Below are 20,606 nucleotides of genomic sequence, written 5' to 3'. Positions count from 1 at the left end.
GCTATTGTACCGTACATAAATTATGGTATGGTTACGCTAATCTTGTGAGAATGTACGCAACTTTTAAAAGGATTTAGAATAGACTTTGTTTTTATTATACCAATCAATTAATTAATTTTGTCCGTCCACCTTTCTGGTGCGAGCCCATGTATTTTGTTCGTCATCTGACAATAGAAATTTTCGAGAGATTTTGATGAGATTTTCTACGGTACCTTAATTTGGTCAAAGGCCATATCCTATGTAAGGGAGAAGTCATTATCGAAAGTAAATTTTTTATATTTCATATTTAACAAGAAAAATATTCTCGTTATGGTAAATAAATTTAGAGGATTTTAAAAAGGATTAGACCGGTCTTTGAATTTGTTTCCATATAAATCCTCTTCGCGTAATGTATAATGAAAATTGATGCAAAATATCGATTTAAAAAATATAAACCTACTGCAAACTAACTTTGACCTACGCAGGTTTACTTCTCTGGCTCCCTTGATAAAAATCATGCTATAATGAGAAAAGTCTTTTTTGAGTACGAGTGAGGATGTTGATAAGTGGATGGAGAGGGGATAAGGAACGAAAAGATTTTTTAAAAACGAAAAATTGTGTTAAGCGCAATTGTGTCCTGTAAGCTAAATAATGATCGGCTCCAACCATTCAAAATATTTTAATTTGTTCTATTTGTTTTAATTATCCAACTGTGCAAAAAGAACAACAATAACAGAAAATTCATTATACATGTATAAAGTTTACATTATACTGACGGAACTTATGCGCATATTTATGAACGATTAACTTATCCATAAGAAATGAAAGTTAAAATTTATTGCGCTTCTATAGAATATTAAATTTATTATACTGATAATAAAAATGCCGGCAATGTTTAATTTGTTCACAAAAGAGGAAAAAAAAAAAAAATTTTGCTCTTATAAATTGTTTTGAAAAATTTTAAATATTAAAAAAAAATTATATATAGAGAGCAAAATTTTTAAAAACAATTAATAATTGCTGCAATAAAATTAAACAAGCAACATGGTTTATGAAAGCAATTGTTATATTGTTTTGTAAGATCACAAGCAACGTAAATGACAATATATGCTATATTAGATCTTCTCAGTTCATTCCGCGTTAACATATCTTTCTGTTTATTCGCCTGCCGTCTCTTCTATAAAGATGAACGTTTAACATCCAAATAACTTATATTTTGCTCATACCTTTAGACGGTCTGTGACACATATCTAAAATTGTTTATGGGTAATAGTGTTTGATTTTTTCTGGTATTTTTTTGGTCCATTCGTAAATCTACATATTGTCGACTATCTTCATTTCGGTATATGTACTAAAGCACTGGAAAAGGAAAAAAAAATGGAGGTGGGTGGCTTCCGAATTTTAAGCGATCGTTGCGTTTCGATCTTCGCATTTCTTCTCAATATCAATCAGATTCCTTTGTAGCCTTGATTTAATCCACATTGGCTGAGATCTCACCAAAGAAATTTTTGTTACTAACACTTTCGTAGTAGGGAGCATTGGTGATGTGGTCTTCTTGGAGAAGAGCGCATATCTCTTTACAGATTTAAGACCAATTTTTGTCTCTTCGGAAAAGAGCATATTAGATAGACACCATGCTTACCTGTATTACTTGTAGTGCTTGAAATATAATTAAACTTGGTCTCCTTCGCTCATATTGTTGAAGAGTTTTCTAAAAGAGCAGCAAATAAAGCGGATAAAGCTATCCTATGCTTGCTTTTTTTGTCATTTCCGAGGATCTCCATATTCGAGAAAATAGGTTTTAAGAGATGAGAGGTTTTTGATAGGAACCGACATTCAGCTTTGGATTAAAAGTAAGACTCTTTAGCCAAGCATGTAGAGTTTTCTTAAGCTTCAACTGACTTTGTAGTCGCTTTTTAGTAAACCTTTAGAAAAAACAGTGCTTCTAGGTTTAATTTTATTATGGTATACCTCTTTAAATGTGCATCACGGTGATTGCCAAAAATATGAATGGAAAGAGACATCAAGGGGCTGCGTCCCGGCACTTGCGGCTTACACTACAGCCTATTCTAGAAGTTTGTGGCCAATCAACAACTGTTATGTCTTCATCAACTGGGTGCTGCCTATAACTCCATGAGGTTTGACCCCTTGAACTCTTATCTATTCGTCTATGCGACAGCTATGTGCTTCTCTAGATGATTTTTTGATTTTGTTGAGTTAGATAGAAAATTGAAACCTTTAAGGATATACGATCAAGGAGATGTTACAAATTGTTCTCTTGCTGCAAGTTGCTATCTCGCATGGTTTTTCTACGCGCTTCCACAAATATAATAAGGTAAGAAAATTATATTCGATCGTGATCGAATCCTTTGTACCTATCATCCTTATCCTAAAAACGGCTAAGAAAAGAGAAAGCACTAATTTTTCATACTCTATACTATTGAATGTTTTAAAATGAAACAGAGAATTTTTCTGGTGTTATAGTTTATGACTAACGAACAAAAAACACGGAAAGCAAAGGTGCTCAGTTTTCCTTGCATAGGTGTGTGAGCGTCCTTTGAATGATTCAGACGGACAGATGGACGTCGTTAAGGCGATTCAAAATTTAATGGTGATCAAGAATGTACATACTTTCTAGCGTCTCCCAAGTGTCCTCTTGAGCGCTCCCAGCGTTTTGACTCCTCATCTTTCGGTGATGCGTTTAAAAAATAAATAAAAAATACGTTTCAAGGTATTAATCGATCTTACGTTAATGAATTTTGTGAAAATCAAACATAATGTCGTGCTCACAAGGTAGCATTACCTCTTAAGCGAAAATATTGTTGCGAACGATACTTGTCGGTCTACCGCTGAATTTTACAGATAAGTTCTGTATTAAAGTGATATCTTGCATCATTGCATTCAGATGGGTGAAGGTTTTGTTTACATGAAAATTACTTTTTCATTTTCCTCGTTTTGCGTTTTGTGAAAGGCTTTCAAGAGTAAATCTGTCATGATATGCTTATAAGTCCTTTGAATTTACATATTAAATAACGTTTATATCGAACAATTGAAATCAGGCCAAATATAAAGACCATTTATATCCTTTGCCTCTATATATTTTAATAAAATTCAAATGAATTATTAAATCTATTTCGAAAGCCGATAATAAAAGTTTTGTGAATGTCCTTTGCCCTAGAACGCAATCTGAACGCGTAGATGTATGCATATAATATTAATATGATTATCGATTACATTCTCATCAATTCTCATATACATTTGTAACATTGAATTGCAATTATTATGTAGATGCGAATAAGATAGATATGCCACTTACAGACAACACACACGGAAATGTAATGGTACAACTTTACACATGGCAATTTGCCCATAACTAACAAACTAACGCAAACTAATTGAATTTTCATTAAACGAAGCCTTAGAAAATTTCATTAGACATTATCGGCATGGTTGTGCGTATATGATAGGCAAGAACTTATTTAATGGAATGCTAACACAAACACGCTAACGCGTATATATATATATATATATATATATATGCACAAACAATTGCCTGCAAAATGCAATTTCTAAAGCCTTCATGTTTCTATGTACATATGCTTGGGCGAATGCTCATCATTTCCGTTTGTCTTCAACTAGCTTTTAATTTGTTTAAAGAGAATCAAAGATTGTTTAGAATTCATTAGAGGAACGCAATAATGTTTATGTTAGTGTTTCTTATTTATATTTAAACTTTGAATTTAAAACGGAAAACTTTTATAATTTTTTTTTTTTCCTACATTTTTTTTATATATGTAGAAAAAAAAAAAAAAAAAAAAAAAAAAGAATGCGGTTTAATTGGTATTTAATTGACATTTTTAATTATGCATTAACTTGATTTTCTTGTAAAACGAAATGTCGTTGTTACGTTATTATTACATACGATGCGGTTTCTGTTCCCTTTCTCTCATCATTATTTACGCAAATAAATTGTTCAATGGTTTGATTTGGTCGGGTTTGAGTTTAACCGACTCATTAACCTATATAGGTGTATGTTATATTTGCAATAAATATGTGCACTCTGATGTTACTTGCAGTTATTTATATTTATGTAAGTTAAAGCGCTTATGGTATGTACGTTAACAGCACTTGCTTTCATGCTTTTGCAATTAAGCGCTATTGAAAAAATTGTTAATTGTTTCAATTCGATTAAAGGCGCAAGTATCGGCAGCTTATTTATATATCAGCACAAATTCCTTTGCATAGGTGTTCGCATAAATTGATTTCCCTTTAGTATTTTGTATGTACATGTTTTTATGAATTTATTGAAAACATTGTTGTTAAACTCTTAACTTAATTGCATAAATAATTTGCCCACACGTACAAATAGCATATATACAAATATATAGGTGTGTGCGTACTTTGTTATTCATTATTCTGTGTATGGTTGGTTTTGGTTTTGTGTAGATGTGCAATTAATAAAAGCCCTTTCAAGATAAATAATTAATCAGTGGATTTTTTTACAGCATACATTTAACAGTAAAAAAAAGGAAAATAGAAAAAAATTCATTAAATGCATTCAAATTATGACAAGATTTAATTAATTTCTTTTTTAAATTTTTTTAAAACTTTATTTGTTCCTATTTCAGCTCATGAAGCACAGGTAAAGGAGTGAAGAAATATCATTCATAGAGTGCCCCTTACATAGTGCCCCTGACATACCAGAGACTGATTTAGTCAATATACTCACACATCAAACTCTAAGCCTGACCATTAAGTATTTAACCCCACCTCGTCTAATGTAAAACTTTATTTATTTTCAATGTAATATATCTTTCAAAATTTCCTAAAATTAATTTTTGTATCCACTATGGGACGAAATTTCATCATTAAATTTTAAAAGATCGAACTTGTGACCCAAAGGCATAAGAAACTTTGCCATGATTTTGCTGCAGTTCACCTAAAGCTCGGCATAGAAAGCAAAAAATTTTCAAGTTTGTTGGAAAAGTTGTGGGATGCCAGGACTCGCCTTTTTGAAAGTGATTCTGAATCCGATTGACTAAGCTTGTCGATTCGTGGCTCCATCTTATACTATTTTGTCGAACATATGAGTATCGATATTCGAGATATGTTGATGGAATTTGGTACGCCGATGTGTTTTCGTTCAGGGATGAGCTCTATTGAAAATAGGTCGGTTCGGACCACTTTTCCGACGGCTTCACATATAATGTTCTATTTTGAAAAGTTGTTTTTTAAATGGCTATGGTAAGTCAACGGCGGGCCGTCAGTAAGCGTTTTTAAGTTTTTACTTGTTAAGCTTAATTTTTTAGAAAAAGCCGTAGAAAGTTTTATTATCCATATAAGTAAGGTTAAAAATTGCAAACGAGGAGAACCGGTCACTATGCGTCTTACGAAGCTGTATCCTTTTGGGTTGGGATACATTTACAAGTTACGAAACTTAAATATTCATTGCTGTTGGCAATTTTGTAAGAGAGGTTTGCTGTTAAACTGGCTGTTATCTACCAGACAGGTCGCATATTTCGAGACCAATAGTTATCATTATTATTTTATGGAGATTTACATGCACAAGAGTAGTCTCAGAAGTGCATGTACTTATGTATGACACTCTTGTTTGAAAAAAACTATTACGGTCGGATATTCCAGGCTTAGATCGTCTAGCGTTTTTGAAGGCTTGCAGTAAGTTTGGAGACATGTCGCAATCACATAATATATCTAAACCTAGTCAATATCCAAGCCGAGACAGGTTCTTACTGACGCACTTTTTGGCTTGTAAGGCTTTGTAAGTCAAAGCTAATACGCGTGGTAGACATTTTGAAAAGTACTATACATTTCATATCGAGAGCAAATGATAAATAAATTAATGATTGAGTTTCAATCGTGTGTCAAATTTTGTGCCACTTCTCAATAAAGTCCTTGAACAGAAAGGAACCGGTTGCGAAGAAGAAAAATACGATTGCTTTCGCTTCGAATGTAAGAAGTTGTTTATGCTTTAAAAAAAGGGGAAACCCCTATCATATGCAGCATTGCAGCATTGCAGTCTGCGAGTTATGAAATAAGAAAAAAAATCGACCGTATTTAGGAAAAAACAAAAGTGCCAACCTTCAGGGGTTAGGGTTTGAATTGCTTCCTCAACCCATTTATTAATCCAAAGGAGAAGAACGAAGAGGCAAAGTCTGAGCATGAAGGTTATCTTAAGGAAATCGACTATAAACAAAGTACTGAGAATGTTGAACGTTGAGAAAGCTGTCAAGAACTTTTGGCATTATCCTCGTATTTTCGTAAATAATATCATATGCAAATCTTGCATATTAAATTTTGCTGTCATCCTATTATATAACTTGAAATGTTTCGTAGTACTTGGCAAACGCAACGATTCATTTGCTGGTATTATTGTTTTACATATCAGGCGCATATTAATCTTGTAATGTGACGTGTGCAAAAGTGTACACGTTAAGCCGCCGTAATATTTGGCAGACGATTACTAAAATTATTTTCTTTTAAGCCCTTGTATTATTATCGTTTTTATTAATAAATGAATCCGCTTTCAGATAATTTTTAGTTACATGAGTAATATTTAATGTATTTAAGTTCTCCAATTTTCAAAATCTAGAATATAGTTTGATGACAGCGTTTCCCCAGTCCATTAATTCTGATTTTTATCCCTATTCTGATTCCTATCAAATTATCTTATGTATGGTAGGGTTTACTTTGGTCATACTCGGTCGACAAAGGTATAACATGTATGGATTGGGCATACACCCAGTAGGCTGCGGTCATCTCCTTCCCCACTCTTTTTCTTTAGTCACTTCTTTGTGACAGTCACCGTAGGGGACATCCAATGAGTGATTGGATCTATTTAAAAAAACTTAATGAACATAAGAAGGGATCGACAAACTAAAAATACAGATTGGTTTCGACTAAGTCGTAGTGCTAACTCGATTTTCAAGCGGCGCTTACTTAGAACAATACACTGCTACGTTGTGTAGAGGAAACTGTTCCTAAGCGCAAAGATAGAAGAAAGAAGTAATTAAATTATGAAAATAAGCGACAGATATTTAGAAACATTGCAAATGGCTTATCGCGTAGTCGAATCACTGCAAATTAGTGGAATGCTTTTCATAACACATTTATGGATTCCTCCAGAGATCATGATGAAACCAATCTACATTTCTAGCTTATAAACCGAACAAATAATCTTTAGTAATTATCCCTAAAGTTGTTTCCAACTGGAATATCGTTTTTTTCCCGAGAGAGCTAAGTGAACTTTGTCGCCAACAATTTCATGGTATCTGCTCAAAAACAAAGAGCTTTTAAAGAAAGTCAGGGATATGTGTTCGGGGATAAACAGTTTCGAAAGTGAAGCAAGTTTTGCGCAATGAAATAAAAAAAAAAAAATAGTATTTACATATATATTTATGTATTTTTCTCCCTGTGCATTATTATTTAATTTACATATTTTTTATTCGAAATTGTTAAATTAATGTTTATTTTACTGAAGTTGATCTAGTTATACATTTTTCCAATAAAAATAAATAATTTCATTTAATGCTCCTCTTCTGTCCTCTACCTTTCTCCATTTAATTTGATTGTTAGTCGATTTAACAATTCTACCGTTATGTTAGCAATAAAGTTGCAATAATGAACACTTTATACTAATTGAATAAAATTCATTTGATTGAGTTTCTTGTTTGCTGCTACGTATTTATACGTCTTTATAAAGCAATATTTCCATGTAATTAATTAATTAATTTTATAGCTCAGAAACTTATTCTCCTAGGGGTTATGCTAGATGGCATACAACATTCTGCCATCCTCTCTAGGGCGTATTAGTGTATTGATCTAGAAGTAAAGCTGTCTTACTCTGCGTGCTTAGAGAGATATGCTTAACAGCAATAATAAATTTTGAAGTAATGCATTCAGTAGATTTTACTTTCCCTCGACGATTATATACAGGTTTGTAGACGAGTCATTTCCATCTGCAAACTCCGTTCATAAAGAGTTATATGGAAACATCCGAAAGGTTTAAAAATAATATCATAATTTTGCAAATACTGTAAGAACAGAATTTCATGGCGCTTAGGAGTTCAGGCCTGTTTTTCTTAGAATTAACGAGGAGTCTTAAGAGGACAAACGAAAGCTTTTCCAATTTCATATTTACCGTACTTTTAGGTACCATATCATTTCGTTTACTCAACTGGATCGAATTTCTGTATTAAACAGTCATTCAAGTTTCTTCACTTTTTTTACGGACTACAATCGCAATTGCTTATAATCCTATCTCTACTAGTTTGGGATAAAAGTGATACAGAAACGTAATTGTCAAACATTCCACAGTCGCGACGGCCGACCAACAAAAGCAATGATCCGAGGCCGTACGATCTTCTTGCGGATCATCATCAAAAGAGAAGTCCTTGACCAATTGCCATTCTCTCCGATATCAATCGGGTAATTGACGGGGGAATTTTTAATAAATTAATTTAAGCACTTTTTTTATTTATTTTATATTTAATTATATTAACAAGAGACCTGTCATTTCCTGCTTGAAAATCGAACATTTTATGCTTCTAAATACTTTTAAATATCCTTATGGACTTCTTTTACTATAGGCGTGTCGTTTTTGTATCCCACACCATATGAGGCACGGGGTATATTAAGCTTGTGGTGACCTAGAAGGGCTTAAGATAGATCCGCCTTTTACTATACCGACTGAAACAGAATCATTTAAGTTTGCTCATCCTTCTGTACGTCTGATGTCTGTCCATTAGTTTTCGTGTTTGAGCTACAGTTAGCAATTTCTGAGGTATTTTGGTGAAATTTGGAACGCTGGTATGTTTTGACACAAGAACGAACGCTATTTAGAATGGATCGAATCGATCAATTTTTTAGACCACATTCCACTCCACATTGTCTCATTTTGAACAGATATTATATAGGGAAACATTGCAATTTTCAAAATATTTCGAAAAAACTAAATGTAAAAAAGTGTAAATTGGTATGAAAGATTTGGTGCAGCTGGAGCAATTATCTCTCATATAATTGTTCCTACAAGAATGAAATTTCTATATGGTAAAAAGGTCTAATTTTTAATATTTCATGGTGAAAATTAGTTCACAATAGCCAATTGCCAAAGAAACCAGCCTAACTGAATTTGGACCACGTAGATCTATTTTTTTGATACCACCTCAGAAAATGTAACGCTAAAAAGGCCGAATTGTTATTGTTTTATGAAGAAAATTTGTTCATGACGAAAATTTGACATAAGAATTAAATGGACCAAAATTGAAGGAAATGCCTCTATTTCCTTCTTGAACTCTACTCCGTATTAAATTTCTCATGAATAGCAAGCCCTTTAGAAAGGGTTTTATTTCTAATCTTTTATGATGAAAATTGGTCCACAGTAGCGATTGGGTAAAAAAGTAACGGTAGGGGACTCGGATCAGGTAAGTGTTTTTTTTACACCTAAATATATATAGGCGTTATTATAAATATAATTTATAGTTTTTTAAGATAAAAACTAAAAAATAATAAAATTTTTAGGAAGTAAATGAAGTTTGCTAAATGTGGATCGCGGTATATGATGTTTTAGGCATCCTCGCGTATACGACATTTTATGAAAAGTATGCAACGAGTGAATAACTTTACCAGGTGAAGTGGTGTTGGGCGTCTTATGTTTGGTCTTGCTCGGATATGGTGTTCTTACGTGTCTTCTCCTTTTTTGTTTTCCAATTCGCACCAATATAGCATGGATCGTAGAGCTCCTCAAAGTTTTAATATTTTTTAAAATAATTTTTTTAACGACTTCCTTAAATATATATTCCTCCTGCCATCCCTAAAAAAATTGTCAACAACACGTTCTTATTTCGGCTGTTGCAGTGGGTGGTTACTCCTTAAACACCAAAAGCAAATTTATATAAATGAAAGGAATTTTTAAAGAAAAAATTGATTGCTTAATTGTGTATAAATAATAGTAATATTTAAACCATCCCATTGTAAATTTACAAATATCATTACATTTACAAATATCATTATGATTGGATAGCAATCAATTATTCCAATTTACTGACTACTTTGCATTTTAAAATGCTTTTAAAGTCTCTATGCAAACGATGGGGCACGCTTCAGCGGTCCAGATTTAACGCACTTCCCATGCATATCATAAATGTTGAATAGCTTCTAATTGAGAAATAATGTGATTATTGCAAATAACTTAATTAATTTTGAATTTATTGAGATGTGATTTTATTTTACGTACTTTTTGCAGGACATAAATTGGAGTCTCATAGTGTTCTTCTTAGATCTTGTTTGATGTAAAAAATTGAATTTGATTATAAGCGGCCTTTAGGTGGAAGAAGATTACACTCCACTTTTTGTTCGTAGGTGCAAGGAGCTTAGACTTCACTTTATCTGATTGGATTTCGTAAAATTTATCTCTTTCTCATCGATTAATTTCACCAGTCTTGGGATTGTTTCGTTTATTTCTTCCCTCGCATTGGAAGGTTTTCTTTACTTCGTTTTTTTTTTCTTCATTTCGTTCCCCTCAATGTATGGATTGAAAGGGTTTATTCGCTTCTTCCGAGTGGGCGTTGATCTGACAACTTTCACAGAAGCCTCCGCTGAGTGCTGATTTTCGCTTTTCTGTTTTGTCCATTGTCCATTTTATGCTCCTTACGCTTTCTGATTTATCAGATCGTTGGCTTAATGCTCTTTGTTTGCTAAGGAAAAGAATGAAAATTAATTTTTAATTGAATAAATCAAGAATCTGAATTGCATGCATTGCGATGTTATCACATTGGCAATCAATAACAAATAATTCGAAGGCATCTACTGAAATTCTGAAGTTGTAAGTTTCAGAACCTTATCTTAATTTCTACGACCGTTAGAGCTCTAAGAAAGACCGACGAGAGATGACTAAATTGATTTGTAATTCCTTAGAATGGAATATATATACCCCAAAATCGTTATTATCCAAAGCATAGTTACCGATATAAAGACTAAAAACACCAAGTCCAGCAAATATGTTCGTCGTAGAGGATATAAAAATTCGAATCATAAAGTATTCGCTTTGAATGAAACGCAATTTCTCATTTACTTTATTTTGAAAGTTTTGCTGCTAATTATGATAAATTTTAGTGAAAACATAATTTCAAAAAGGATTTATTTTAAAAAAATGCGGAACACACTTCAAAACAACTATCATTTTAAACATTTTTATTGTTTTTGAACTAATTTCAAAGTATTTTTTCCTTTCAATTATTTAAAAAGCCCAACAAAAACATTCCATTTTAAAAATTTTTGCTTAAAACATCACAAAGGATGAAAGAACATCGTGAAAATAGACAATTTTCTCTAGCCGTTGCTTGCTGTGTAAGAAATGTCTTAAAAAATATCTGGCAACTTTGGTTTACAGCTGTTATCTCAAATGTCATATATGGCGATAAATAATGTCAATACTCGGCAGAATAAATGGGGTAACAAAAATAAGCAGAAAAAGTTTACAAAGCATTCGAATGAGTGGAATTGTTCATGGCGAATTTACGTGGGGAGCATGTTCAGTGGAAAATCTTATATTAATTTTGAATAGACAACCGCGCATTTTGTAATGACTTTCATCTCTCTTGAAAAAAATAAATTAACATTCGTAAAACTTATCTAATCTAATGGGGACAAAAAAATAACGGAAAATTTTCGTTTTCCACGAAAACCAGACTCGATTGAAATTGTGCGTCAGATGGTTTTTGCAAATGAAGCTTGCCTCAATGAACCCCTGGATCGCTAGCGCACGTTTAACGTAGAGATTGAACAAAGATCGTTGCCGGAAATAGCGGCGCCGATCGATGGGAACATCAATCAAAAGGCTTTGCAAACGCGAGAACATCATAGCTAACTGCCTTACTTTTGATAAATCTGTTATTTAATTTCTCTAATTCCAACATACTGATTTGAAATCTCGAATAAATCTATTTTTTATAAATAAACACACAAACGATTAACACAATTTTTCCGTATTTTAGTTAAAAGTTCAGCAAGGAAATTAATGAAAAATTATGTTAAATAATACTTCAAGACGTATAAAGATGCTCTCCGATTGAGGGCTGCTGGGTATTTTATGCTGGAGATTAATACCGTTCTGATGTTGTTCCTGCGCCAACCGTAGTAGATACATTTGCCGATGTCAGTAAATTTTCAATATTATCCCATGAATTTGAGTCTTCTTTGCTTTTAATCGGTACAACAGCGCCTGTAGGATCCATATGTGAAGCACCATTGCTAGTAGTGGTTGCGGTAGTTATTGTATCTGTTGTTGTTGTTGCTGCTGTTGTTGTAATAATCGTTTGTTCAGCACTGTTTGAAGCTTCCATAGAATTTATAGGTATTTCAGTCTCGACAATTTCGTCGGCAGCAGGTACATCAAATATATTTACATCAGGTATATGAGGAGGTTTTCTTATAGTTTCAGGTTCTAGTGTTGTGTCATTCATACTTTCTAATTCGTTAGGCTTAGGTAATTGTTGTAATTGCTCTTTTGCTTGTGAGGACCGAATCATCGCCCATTCTAGTCTCACAAATAGATATAGGCTTAGCTGGAAATACAGTGCGCAGTTAGTTAGCGTAAGATTACTTGGAAATAGGACCGAAAGATAGAAGACCAGAGAGACAGCAAGATGCTTCTAATTACAAAACGAATTTCAAATATATCGGATCAACTGAAGAGCAATCAGGAGTCTCGGGAAGAAGAGGTACCGACGGAAGAAGGTTATCCCTACTTCGTTCGTTTTATTTCTGTTCGTCACAACGACGAACGTTTTGTGTTCTAGCTTTGTTAGCGATAGCATCATGAGATCTTCAATCTTCCGTTAAAAGTGTAAAGGAATCATGTTGTGAAATTAGGTCTCGAAGGCATATGACGTCGATTTAGAAATAAGAATATTGTTAAGCAAGCCTGAGTTGAGTTGTCTATTAGAAGAGAGAGCTGTTGAATATACAAAAATAACGGAAGTTGTCAAAATGAGATAAACGATTTCAAGAGAATTTGAAAAAGGGATGCTATGATTAAAATCGAACATAAAAAGCAACATTAAAAATTGGAATCTAAGGAAACATTACAACATGTAACGTAATGAATCGGATATGAATCGAATGATAATGATTTCAATTAATCAAATTAATGGTGTAGTGCGGATAAAACCCAAACTATAGGATAAGAAATAAATCCACAAGTATAGTCAACACTTAATCTTATTTCAGTGAAGCCTTTACCGAAATACAAATTCTCTTGAGAAGGAGTATCTGGGTAGATGGCAAGGCAGCCCCGGCGAAAAATTTTTCTTGCATATCTTATCTCGTAAGGTAAGATAAGCACAGAATAGAGCGGACGCGTCCCGTTATTTCGTTTTTGCTTTTTTCATTTTTAATTCAGACATGCAATTGAGAATTTGTCCACCACTACGATATATCTGATCTGAGAGTATCTGATAAAGATCATCGTTTAGTAGGCATTTCGTTGCTTTGGGTCGTCAAAAACGAATGGGCATAGCTGTCTTCCTCGAAAGTCAATGAAAACATGAGGCATGCATGTGGTCTCCTTGGGATACATTCGAGCAGAAAACGTTTATTTGCATTTTACTGTGTAGAGGTTTGTAAAATGCATCGACATTTTCAGGCCGTTATCTCAGAAATACAAAAACGAAAATAATTCCGTTTCTCATACATTCATTTCAAGCAGTTATAAGGATCTTAGACATGTTTGTTTTTCCTTAGTACAACTGTAGGTCTGTTAATAATAAATTAACAACCAAATGGTTTCCTTTTATAATATCCTTATTTAAACAATACTAAGAGTATTGCAGTGTGTCTCAGCCAACTAATGTAAGTTCTTGTAAATTAGATATATAAAAAAAAAAAAATCGTAATTGCTAAAAAAATGAATTGAATTTATTTTATTTCAAAAATTACTTTCATTCATATACAGTGAGCTAAAACTTACAATTATTACGATTGCTTTTGCTAGCCCCCCCCTCCCCACTGTACTCTAAGATTCTTCAAGTAGCATAAGCAGTTTATAGATGTTTACTCACATATAAAAAGCCAAAAAATGCGCAGTTAAAAGCAACTAAAAATACATATGACGCAACTCTTGAAACACATAAAAGAGTTCCGAAATTTTAATTGCTATCAAGAGGAATATAGACACAAGGCAAAGAAACTATACAGTGGTATAGAAGAAAAGTTGATTGCTCAAATGCAGACAAAGAGGCGAAGTTAAATTTTTTTTGCATTACTTTTTATGTATGCACTGATAATTTTTGTTCGAACAATCGAGAATTTTTTTTTTTGTCATGTACTATTATGAGTTGGGGAAAAAGTATCAAGAGATCTTTTTTGTCTGTTTTTAATTTTAATTGTTTTTTTTTTTTTTATTATTATTTATGTACAACACACATAACTATTACTGTTTATGGAATTTCCCTATTTTCGGAAAGCTTTACATAATTCTAATGGCGTAGAATTTGTGTGTTTTACTGACGAGCAGCTTGGCCGAAGGCAAACTAAGCTCCCCAGTAAAGTTTTCTCAGATATCGCAGATTCACTTAACATGTGTTTGTCCTTCACATAAAGTCTGGTTAATTGCAGAGAGTAGAGATGAATTCGGATTCTACTCAATATGCTTCACGTTTCTTTGACCACGAACTTTTTCGCATATCCTCGCATTTCGACCATTTCTTATAGACAACAAAGATTTGCTTCAAAGCTAAATCAATTTCGTTGTGTTTCAGTGAAAATAGAAGTTCGCTGATAGACATTTAGCCAACAATATTTTTTCTTCTTAATGGGCATCAAGCCTCTTTGCGCATTGAACCTTACGAAAATGGTTCCAAGTAGTTATAGAATCCATTTTTATTTGCTTAGCAGTGCCGTGGATGCTTTGGTGTTTGTCTTTCGCGATTTTTGCAAGATTCCTTTGTTGCTAGCAAAGATTGATTGGCCAGAAAGAGAAACGGAGAGAGAGAGAGAGAGGAAGAGGGAGAGAGAGATGCATGCTTGACGTTGGAGGCGAAAAAACCGTCAATATGCTGTTGCATAAAGTATTCTGATCGTGAATATCACTAATTTTTTCCCGCCCTTTTTGTCTTATTCACGGTGAATGAACGAAAAGTAAAGTTTTTCGATACCAAGTTTTGATATCCATTTTGATATTTCTGATGAAATACAATTAAATGAAATGCAGTCAAATTATAGATCGATATGTTATGTCACGTTTCAAAACCGTCCCAGAAATCTCTATGATAACAAACACGATTTAAGGATAAAAATCTCTCAATACTTTTCCCCTAAACTTAGATTTTATTACTTTTCACCAAATTTTTTTGCCTTTTTTTTTTTTTTGATAGTTTGAAGTTTTTTATTTTCTTTGAAGGAGTTCAACGTTTCTAAACTTGACGTTAAACAGCTTTGGGACGTTACCGCAAGTGAGGATGCTAAAAATTATTTTAGCCTATAGCATCGCCATTATTTACTTTCAATATATTCATTCCATTATCAATTTTACCTTTTCTTTATATGTCTTCAAAAAGTTTTTGCTTTTAGTACACATAGAAGGAGGAAAAACAATTCATGAAAGAGCGATAAATGTCAGTTAAATTTGTGTTATCAAGATATGTATTAATGTTCAAAAAGTATACACAATAGCGTATAATAATAGGGTTACAAAAAATATAAAAATGAATATGATGTGCAATCACCCGAATAAAAAGTTACTATCTATCTTAAAACTCGTAAAATCAGTCGAATGGTTTTGTGGACATAGAGGAGAACAAAAAAAAAAATATGTCAAAGAAAAAAGCGGTATGATGATGAACGGTAAAATGAGACATATCAACGGAAAGTACACTTTACTATCCGTTACATTTTTATTTAAATGAAACTTTGATTATCATTTTACACCCATCGGGGTATATTAATTTTATCAAAAGATTTGTAGCATCTAGATAGAAGCTTCATGGGATCTACTAAAGTATATATATATATATATTCTTAATTAACCTAAAATTCTAAACCGAATTAAGTCTGGCCATCTGCATGTTTGTCTGCCTGCGTGCCTACTGAAGGTCTGCAGTAATCATCTTCCTGTTCACAACAAATAAGTTATTGGCCTCAAATTGGGCAAAACTATTGCAAGTTCTTACATATAGGTTGGTATTGAAATTGGGCCGAATTGATCAAGGGGCACGGCAACAGTACGGCATCACTTGAGACCGCCGCTGTTTTCAAAAATAAAAGAATTTAATTCCTTTGCACGTTAGTTAAAAAGTACACCAAATACAACGATAAAAATTTGCACTTTTAGTTTATGGATAGTCATCGGCGACTTCTACTCCTCGGTATTATGAAGTATTGAAACTTTATTCATTTTTGTCAATATTGTTTGTAGTACTCAGAAAAGAACTTCAAGGACATATTATTGGTCAGTATCAAATTCTGCATCGTTCTTGACATTTTTGCCAGCTTGACTGTTTGTCCGTTTGTTAAATGGCTGTAGTGAGCATGCTCTTGATTGCAAAAATGAAGTCATTATACTCAGGTTGATATGGAGAATGGAACAAATCGATGAAAGTATACGCCCGCAATGTAATACAAATTGAGAAAATCTCTACTTTCTAGGTGTTTTTGCTCATTACACATAAACTACAGCAAGCACAGAGTCACACTTTCCTATTACTAGAGATTATGGAAATTTAGTTTTCTCAATTTTTTCTTTAGATTTTTTTTTTTTTAAATGAAGTTAGTGAGCATCAAATGGCTCAGTTGCTGCCGAGTGTAGTTTTCTTATTTGTTTAATGTAAGCCTAAGATTTGGTATCTTTTTGCAAATCATCTTTGTCCCAAGCCAAACAAAATATTGATTGCTTCACTTTCTGGCAAGGAAATGTTGAAAGCCTTCTTTAAATTCCATAAGAGGAGTATTTGCAATTTTCGGAATCCGTGCCATTTCTTAACGCTGTAGGTCCATAAAAAATGTATTGAGGCATTTGATAACACATTTATTTGGTGTCCGAAAAATATGTTACGCTTTTCAAAAAATTAAAAACTTTTTTTTTTTGTTTGTTTTCCGCAAAGAATAAAATTACACTGAGTTACGGTTAATGGTTGTTTTCATTATTTTCCCCTCATCCGTGGAATATTTTTTTACTAGAAGATAACTAATAAATGGTTCAAGTCCTCAATTAGGTGAAAAAACCAAAACTTAAAAACCGATTTAGGGATTAATTATGGGTAACGAAAAAAATTCGTCGAAGTAGTGGAAGCTTGAGGACTACACTATAAGGATTTCGGACAAACATTGAAAGTCACATTTCCCTAATAAGTTCCGATCACTTTTCAATAACAAGATCAGTAGAAGTGTGTGCGTGTGTGTGGATTCGGGCATGTCTGGTGTTTTGAGCGGGGAAGTGTGCGGACATTATTCCCCCATATATATACTACTATACGGAAAGGCCGAAAAAATTTTGATGAGCAAAAAAAAAAAAAAAAAAAAAAAAGGCCCTTTTTTATTGCGGGCTAAAATTCACTTTTCAATAACAAGATCAGTAGAATTTTGTCTAAGAATATTTTCCTTTACTTACCTTTAAGGCCAACCGGTGTATTATAATCAAAAGTGATTTTCATAACGTTGTGCCTGACTCACTTCTTAGCTCAACACGGAAATCATGGTTTTCCTCATCTTTACTGACCATATCTCAGAAATATCTATTTATACCTGTCATATTTGGGTTGTAATGAAGTCAATCGCCATCACATTTTGATTTCGATTTTTCTCGAGTCAGGAATATGTTGCTGTTTTCGTTTTTATATTCTTCACATCATATGTTATAATGTTTGTCATATCTTTAAAAAACCAACCGATAGGATATTTGTGTAAATTTATGTATGGGTTGGTGCATGAATGTCCGTTAACGCTATAAAGAGACAAAATTGAAGAAAATTTTTGTGATTTTTCATTTTTATTCGGTACAACGGTGTACGTAGATTTTTTCAAAACTGCCCCTGCAGTAATAAAATAACATTTGCTATGATGATGATTGTCAGCCATTGTCAATGGCTTTCATTGTTGTTGTCATTATTAATGGCAATGAGCATTTTATATGTTTGTCAGTATAAACTCTCTTATTATATTATAGTTACTACAAAGTGTGCGAAAGATATTTTTATTATTAATATTTTTCCTTTATATTTTGTATATTTTGTCCACTCACTACACGATTATATTATTAAAAATGAACAAATTTTATATACTTCGAAAATCTGCTATTCAGTAGACAACGTCAGCCACCGAAGCAAATGTTCAGCTTAAGACATGTGTTATTTTCGTGCAACTTTTGCATGATGCCTAAATAAATAATGGAATCTTTCTTATTGTTATAGTATTTCCTGCTCAAGTTTCTAGTTCGTGACCGATCTCTTTATCTTATACAATGAAATGATAATCTTAATAAGCAGTTTATTTATACATCGAAGAATATGTACCAATGAAAATTGAGAAAATCAATCTTCATATATTAACAATACAGAATTAGTCGCTGTGATCTCGGCACATTCGAGAAAACAGGAAGCTATCTGAAAATTGAAAAGCATTCTTCGCAATCGTTGAGCATAAAAAGTACTATACTTTTCCAGATTGACTTGCAAAAAAAAAAAAAACAAAAAAAAAACTCTCTTACCTAAAATGAATGTGATTTCGTCATTTGTCTTTTAACACTTTATCGCAAACGAAATGTTGTTAACATTTTCATTCAGTAAGAGTTAGAGCGAAATTTCGAGCATCTGTTAAATATTTATTGAATAACCTGGTACAACGTTTCTCACACAATAAACACATTCTTGTCACCCTTAAGTGTTCTAATATACCATTTGGTATTCGATTGTTAAGTTCACCATCAACCGACAAACCAACCAACTATAGCTTCCTTGTGGTGAAATCAATTTGAGGGCACATTCGGACCCGTTGCGTTCTGGCCAGTACATGTGACATTTGATTTATTTTTTCTCCATTAATTTGTTAAGCATGAGAATAGCTTTTGTGCCAAAAATGTCCCATAGTATCCCCCAATGGCCCTTGTGTCAATATGTATTTCCGTTCTGCACGTTCAAGCTAAAATGTATAATGCATATTATTAACAAAATAAAATTAAATCATTCAACTGCGATTCTGAACCTTGACTAAATTTGCATTTATATAATCAACGCTTCCGCGATGTATAATGATTCTTGAATGATCGTAAGGATTGACATCGCGATATCGATTGAGACAACGATTATGAGGTTTTTCTGATTCGCTGGTTCCAAAGTGTTTCTCATTGGCTTCTCGTTCACATTTTTCACGAATTTCCTGCAGTAAAATAAATATATATTTAAAAACAACTAATCACATTTTAAATTATAAAAAATTTTGATTTTTTTTTTTTTTTTTTTGTATATAAATTTTAGATCAAGCTGTATATTTGTTAGCATCAGCAACACATGCCCATATAAATTCATAATGATATGAATTTTATGGCAACTGAATGCGTGCATTTAATTTACAATTATTTTAATTTTTCTTCATGCTATTTAGCTATTGAGGTGACTTTGTTCATCAACAATGCTGAACAACAATAATAACATAGAATAAGAAAATCTGAGAAAGAGAAAAACCGTTGCTATATATTTATTACTGTCGTTATATTGCACTGGACTCTCAAATGCATGTAAATACATGACATTCGCCAATATATGATTACATATAATGTATGTATTCAAATTTGATAATTGGCACATTCATGTTAATATCAAAACGATAGTATTGAAAAATGATAACTTTCAAAATTAGAATAAAGCAATTTTTCTTGTCTCTGTAGATAGGAATAACGCCAATTTTTCTGGTAATGACTGTATGAGAATATCAGTCTTCATGCTGTCGTTGGGGTGTACACAACCAACTTCAGCGCGTTACTCAATTGAAATAAAGAAATAAAGAAAAGAGTCAAACATAACCTAGAAAGCAAAAAATTAAAAAAATCTTAGTAAAAAAGCATCAATATTTCATCATCACGTGAAATTTTGAATATCAGCAATGGATTTCTATATAGTTACTGGATTATGGATCTTAAATTTAAGTTAAAAGGTCCAATCCATATCAAATACAAACAAACAAACAAGTATGAGAATATATATTTCAAACTAAGTATATCATTTAGGTTTTAATATAACCTTAGAAAGTGTTGATAAAAGCTTATGTATCTGCCTGCACGGTCACGGAATTCACGCAATTCCAAGGGGATTTTGGCAAGTATTTTCTGTGTTCGTAATTAAACTAATTTAAAAAGAATTTGTGTACTTGGTTGCATACATTTAGTTGAAATGTAAATAAAATGCTTTCCATAGAATTGTGGAAAATGCAAGGATTTCACCTGTACCTGATATAAACGTTGCCAACCATTTCGATCATTTGCTATTCTATTGTATTTAAAATATCGATTTCTAGCCAGTTGTGGACACATATAAGCTACATCTCTCTTATTCGCTTAGTCCATTTGAATTCAAAAAGCAAAAAAAAAAAAAAAAAAAAAAAAAAAAAAAAAAAAAAAAAAAAAA

At 32.6% G+C, this 20,606-nt stretch overlaps 2 protein-coding genes across 10 annotated transcripts in view; one reads left to right on the top strand and one right to left on the bottom strand.

Moving 5' to 3' along the window:
- Positions 1–20,606, top strand: part of LOC119636761 (cyclic nucleotide-gated cation channel alpha-3) — a 247,546-nt gene that overhangs the window by 105,545 nt on the left and 121,395 nt on the right. The window lies entirely within an intron of this gene.
- Positions 19,018–20,524, bottom strand: LOC119636764 (tyrosine-protein phosphatase non-receptor type 61F-like). Its single transcript, XM_038032362.1, has 3 exons — positions 20,429–20,524; positions 19,189–19,362; positions 19,018–19,125 (listed from the first exon to the last, which is right to left on the bottom strand). The coding sequence occupies exons 1-3, from the start codon at positions 20,510–20,512 to the stop codon at positions 19,033–19,035; spliced, it is 351 nt and encodes a 116-aa protein (XP_037888290.1). The 5' UTR covers positions 20,513–20,524; the 3' UTR covers positions 19,018–19,032.

This window comes from Glossina fuscipes, unplaced genomic scaffold, assembly GCF_014805625.2.
Source record: "Glossina fuscipes isolate IAEA_lab_2018 unplaced genomic scaffold, Yale_Gfus_2 28, whole genome shotgun sequence".
In the NCBI taxonomy this organism is placed as follows: Eukaryota; Metazoa; Arthropoda; class Insecta; order Diptera; family Glossinidae; genus Glossina; species Glossina fuscipes.
The sequence above is the reverse complement of the archived record's forward strand: the minus strand, read 5'-3'. Positions and strand labels throughout refer to the sequence as shown.

Coding starts and splice junctions, on each gene's coding strand:
- LOC119636764 (XM_038032362.1), bottom strand. CDS start 20,512: ATGTGTCCACAACTGGCTAGAAATCGATATTTTAAATACAATAGAATA. Junction 19,363..20,428: donor GTTGGCAACGTTTATATCAG/GTACAGGTGAAA, acceptor ATTTTACTGCAG/GAAATTCGTGAAAAATGTGA. Junction 19,126..19,188: donor TAAATGCAAATTTAGTCAAG/GTTCAGAATCGC, acceptor TATACATTTTAG/CTTGAACGTGCAGAACGGAA.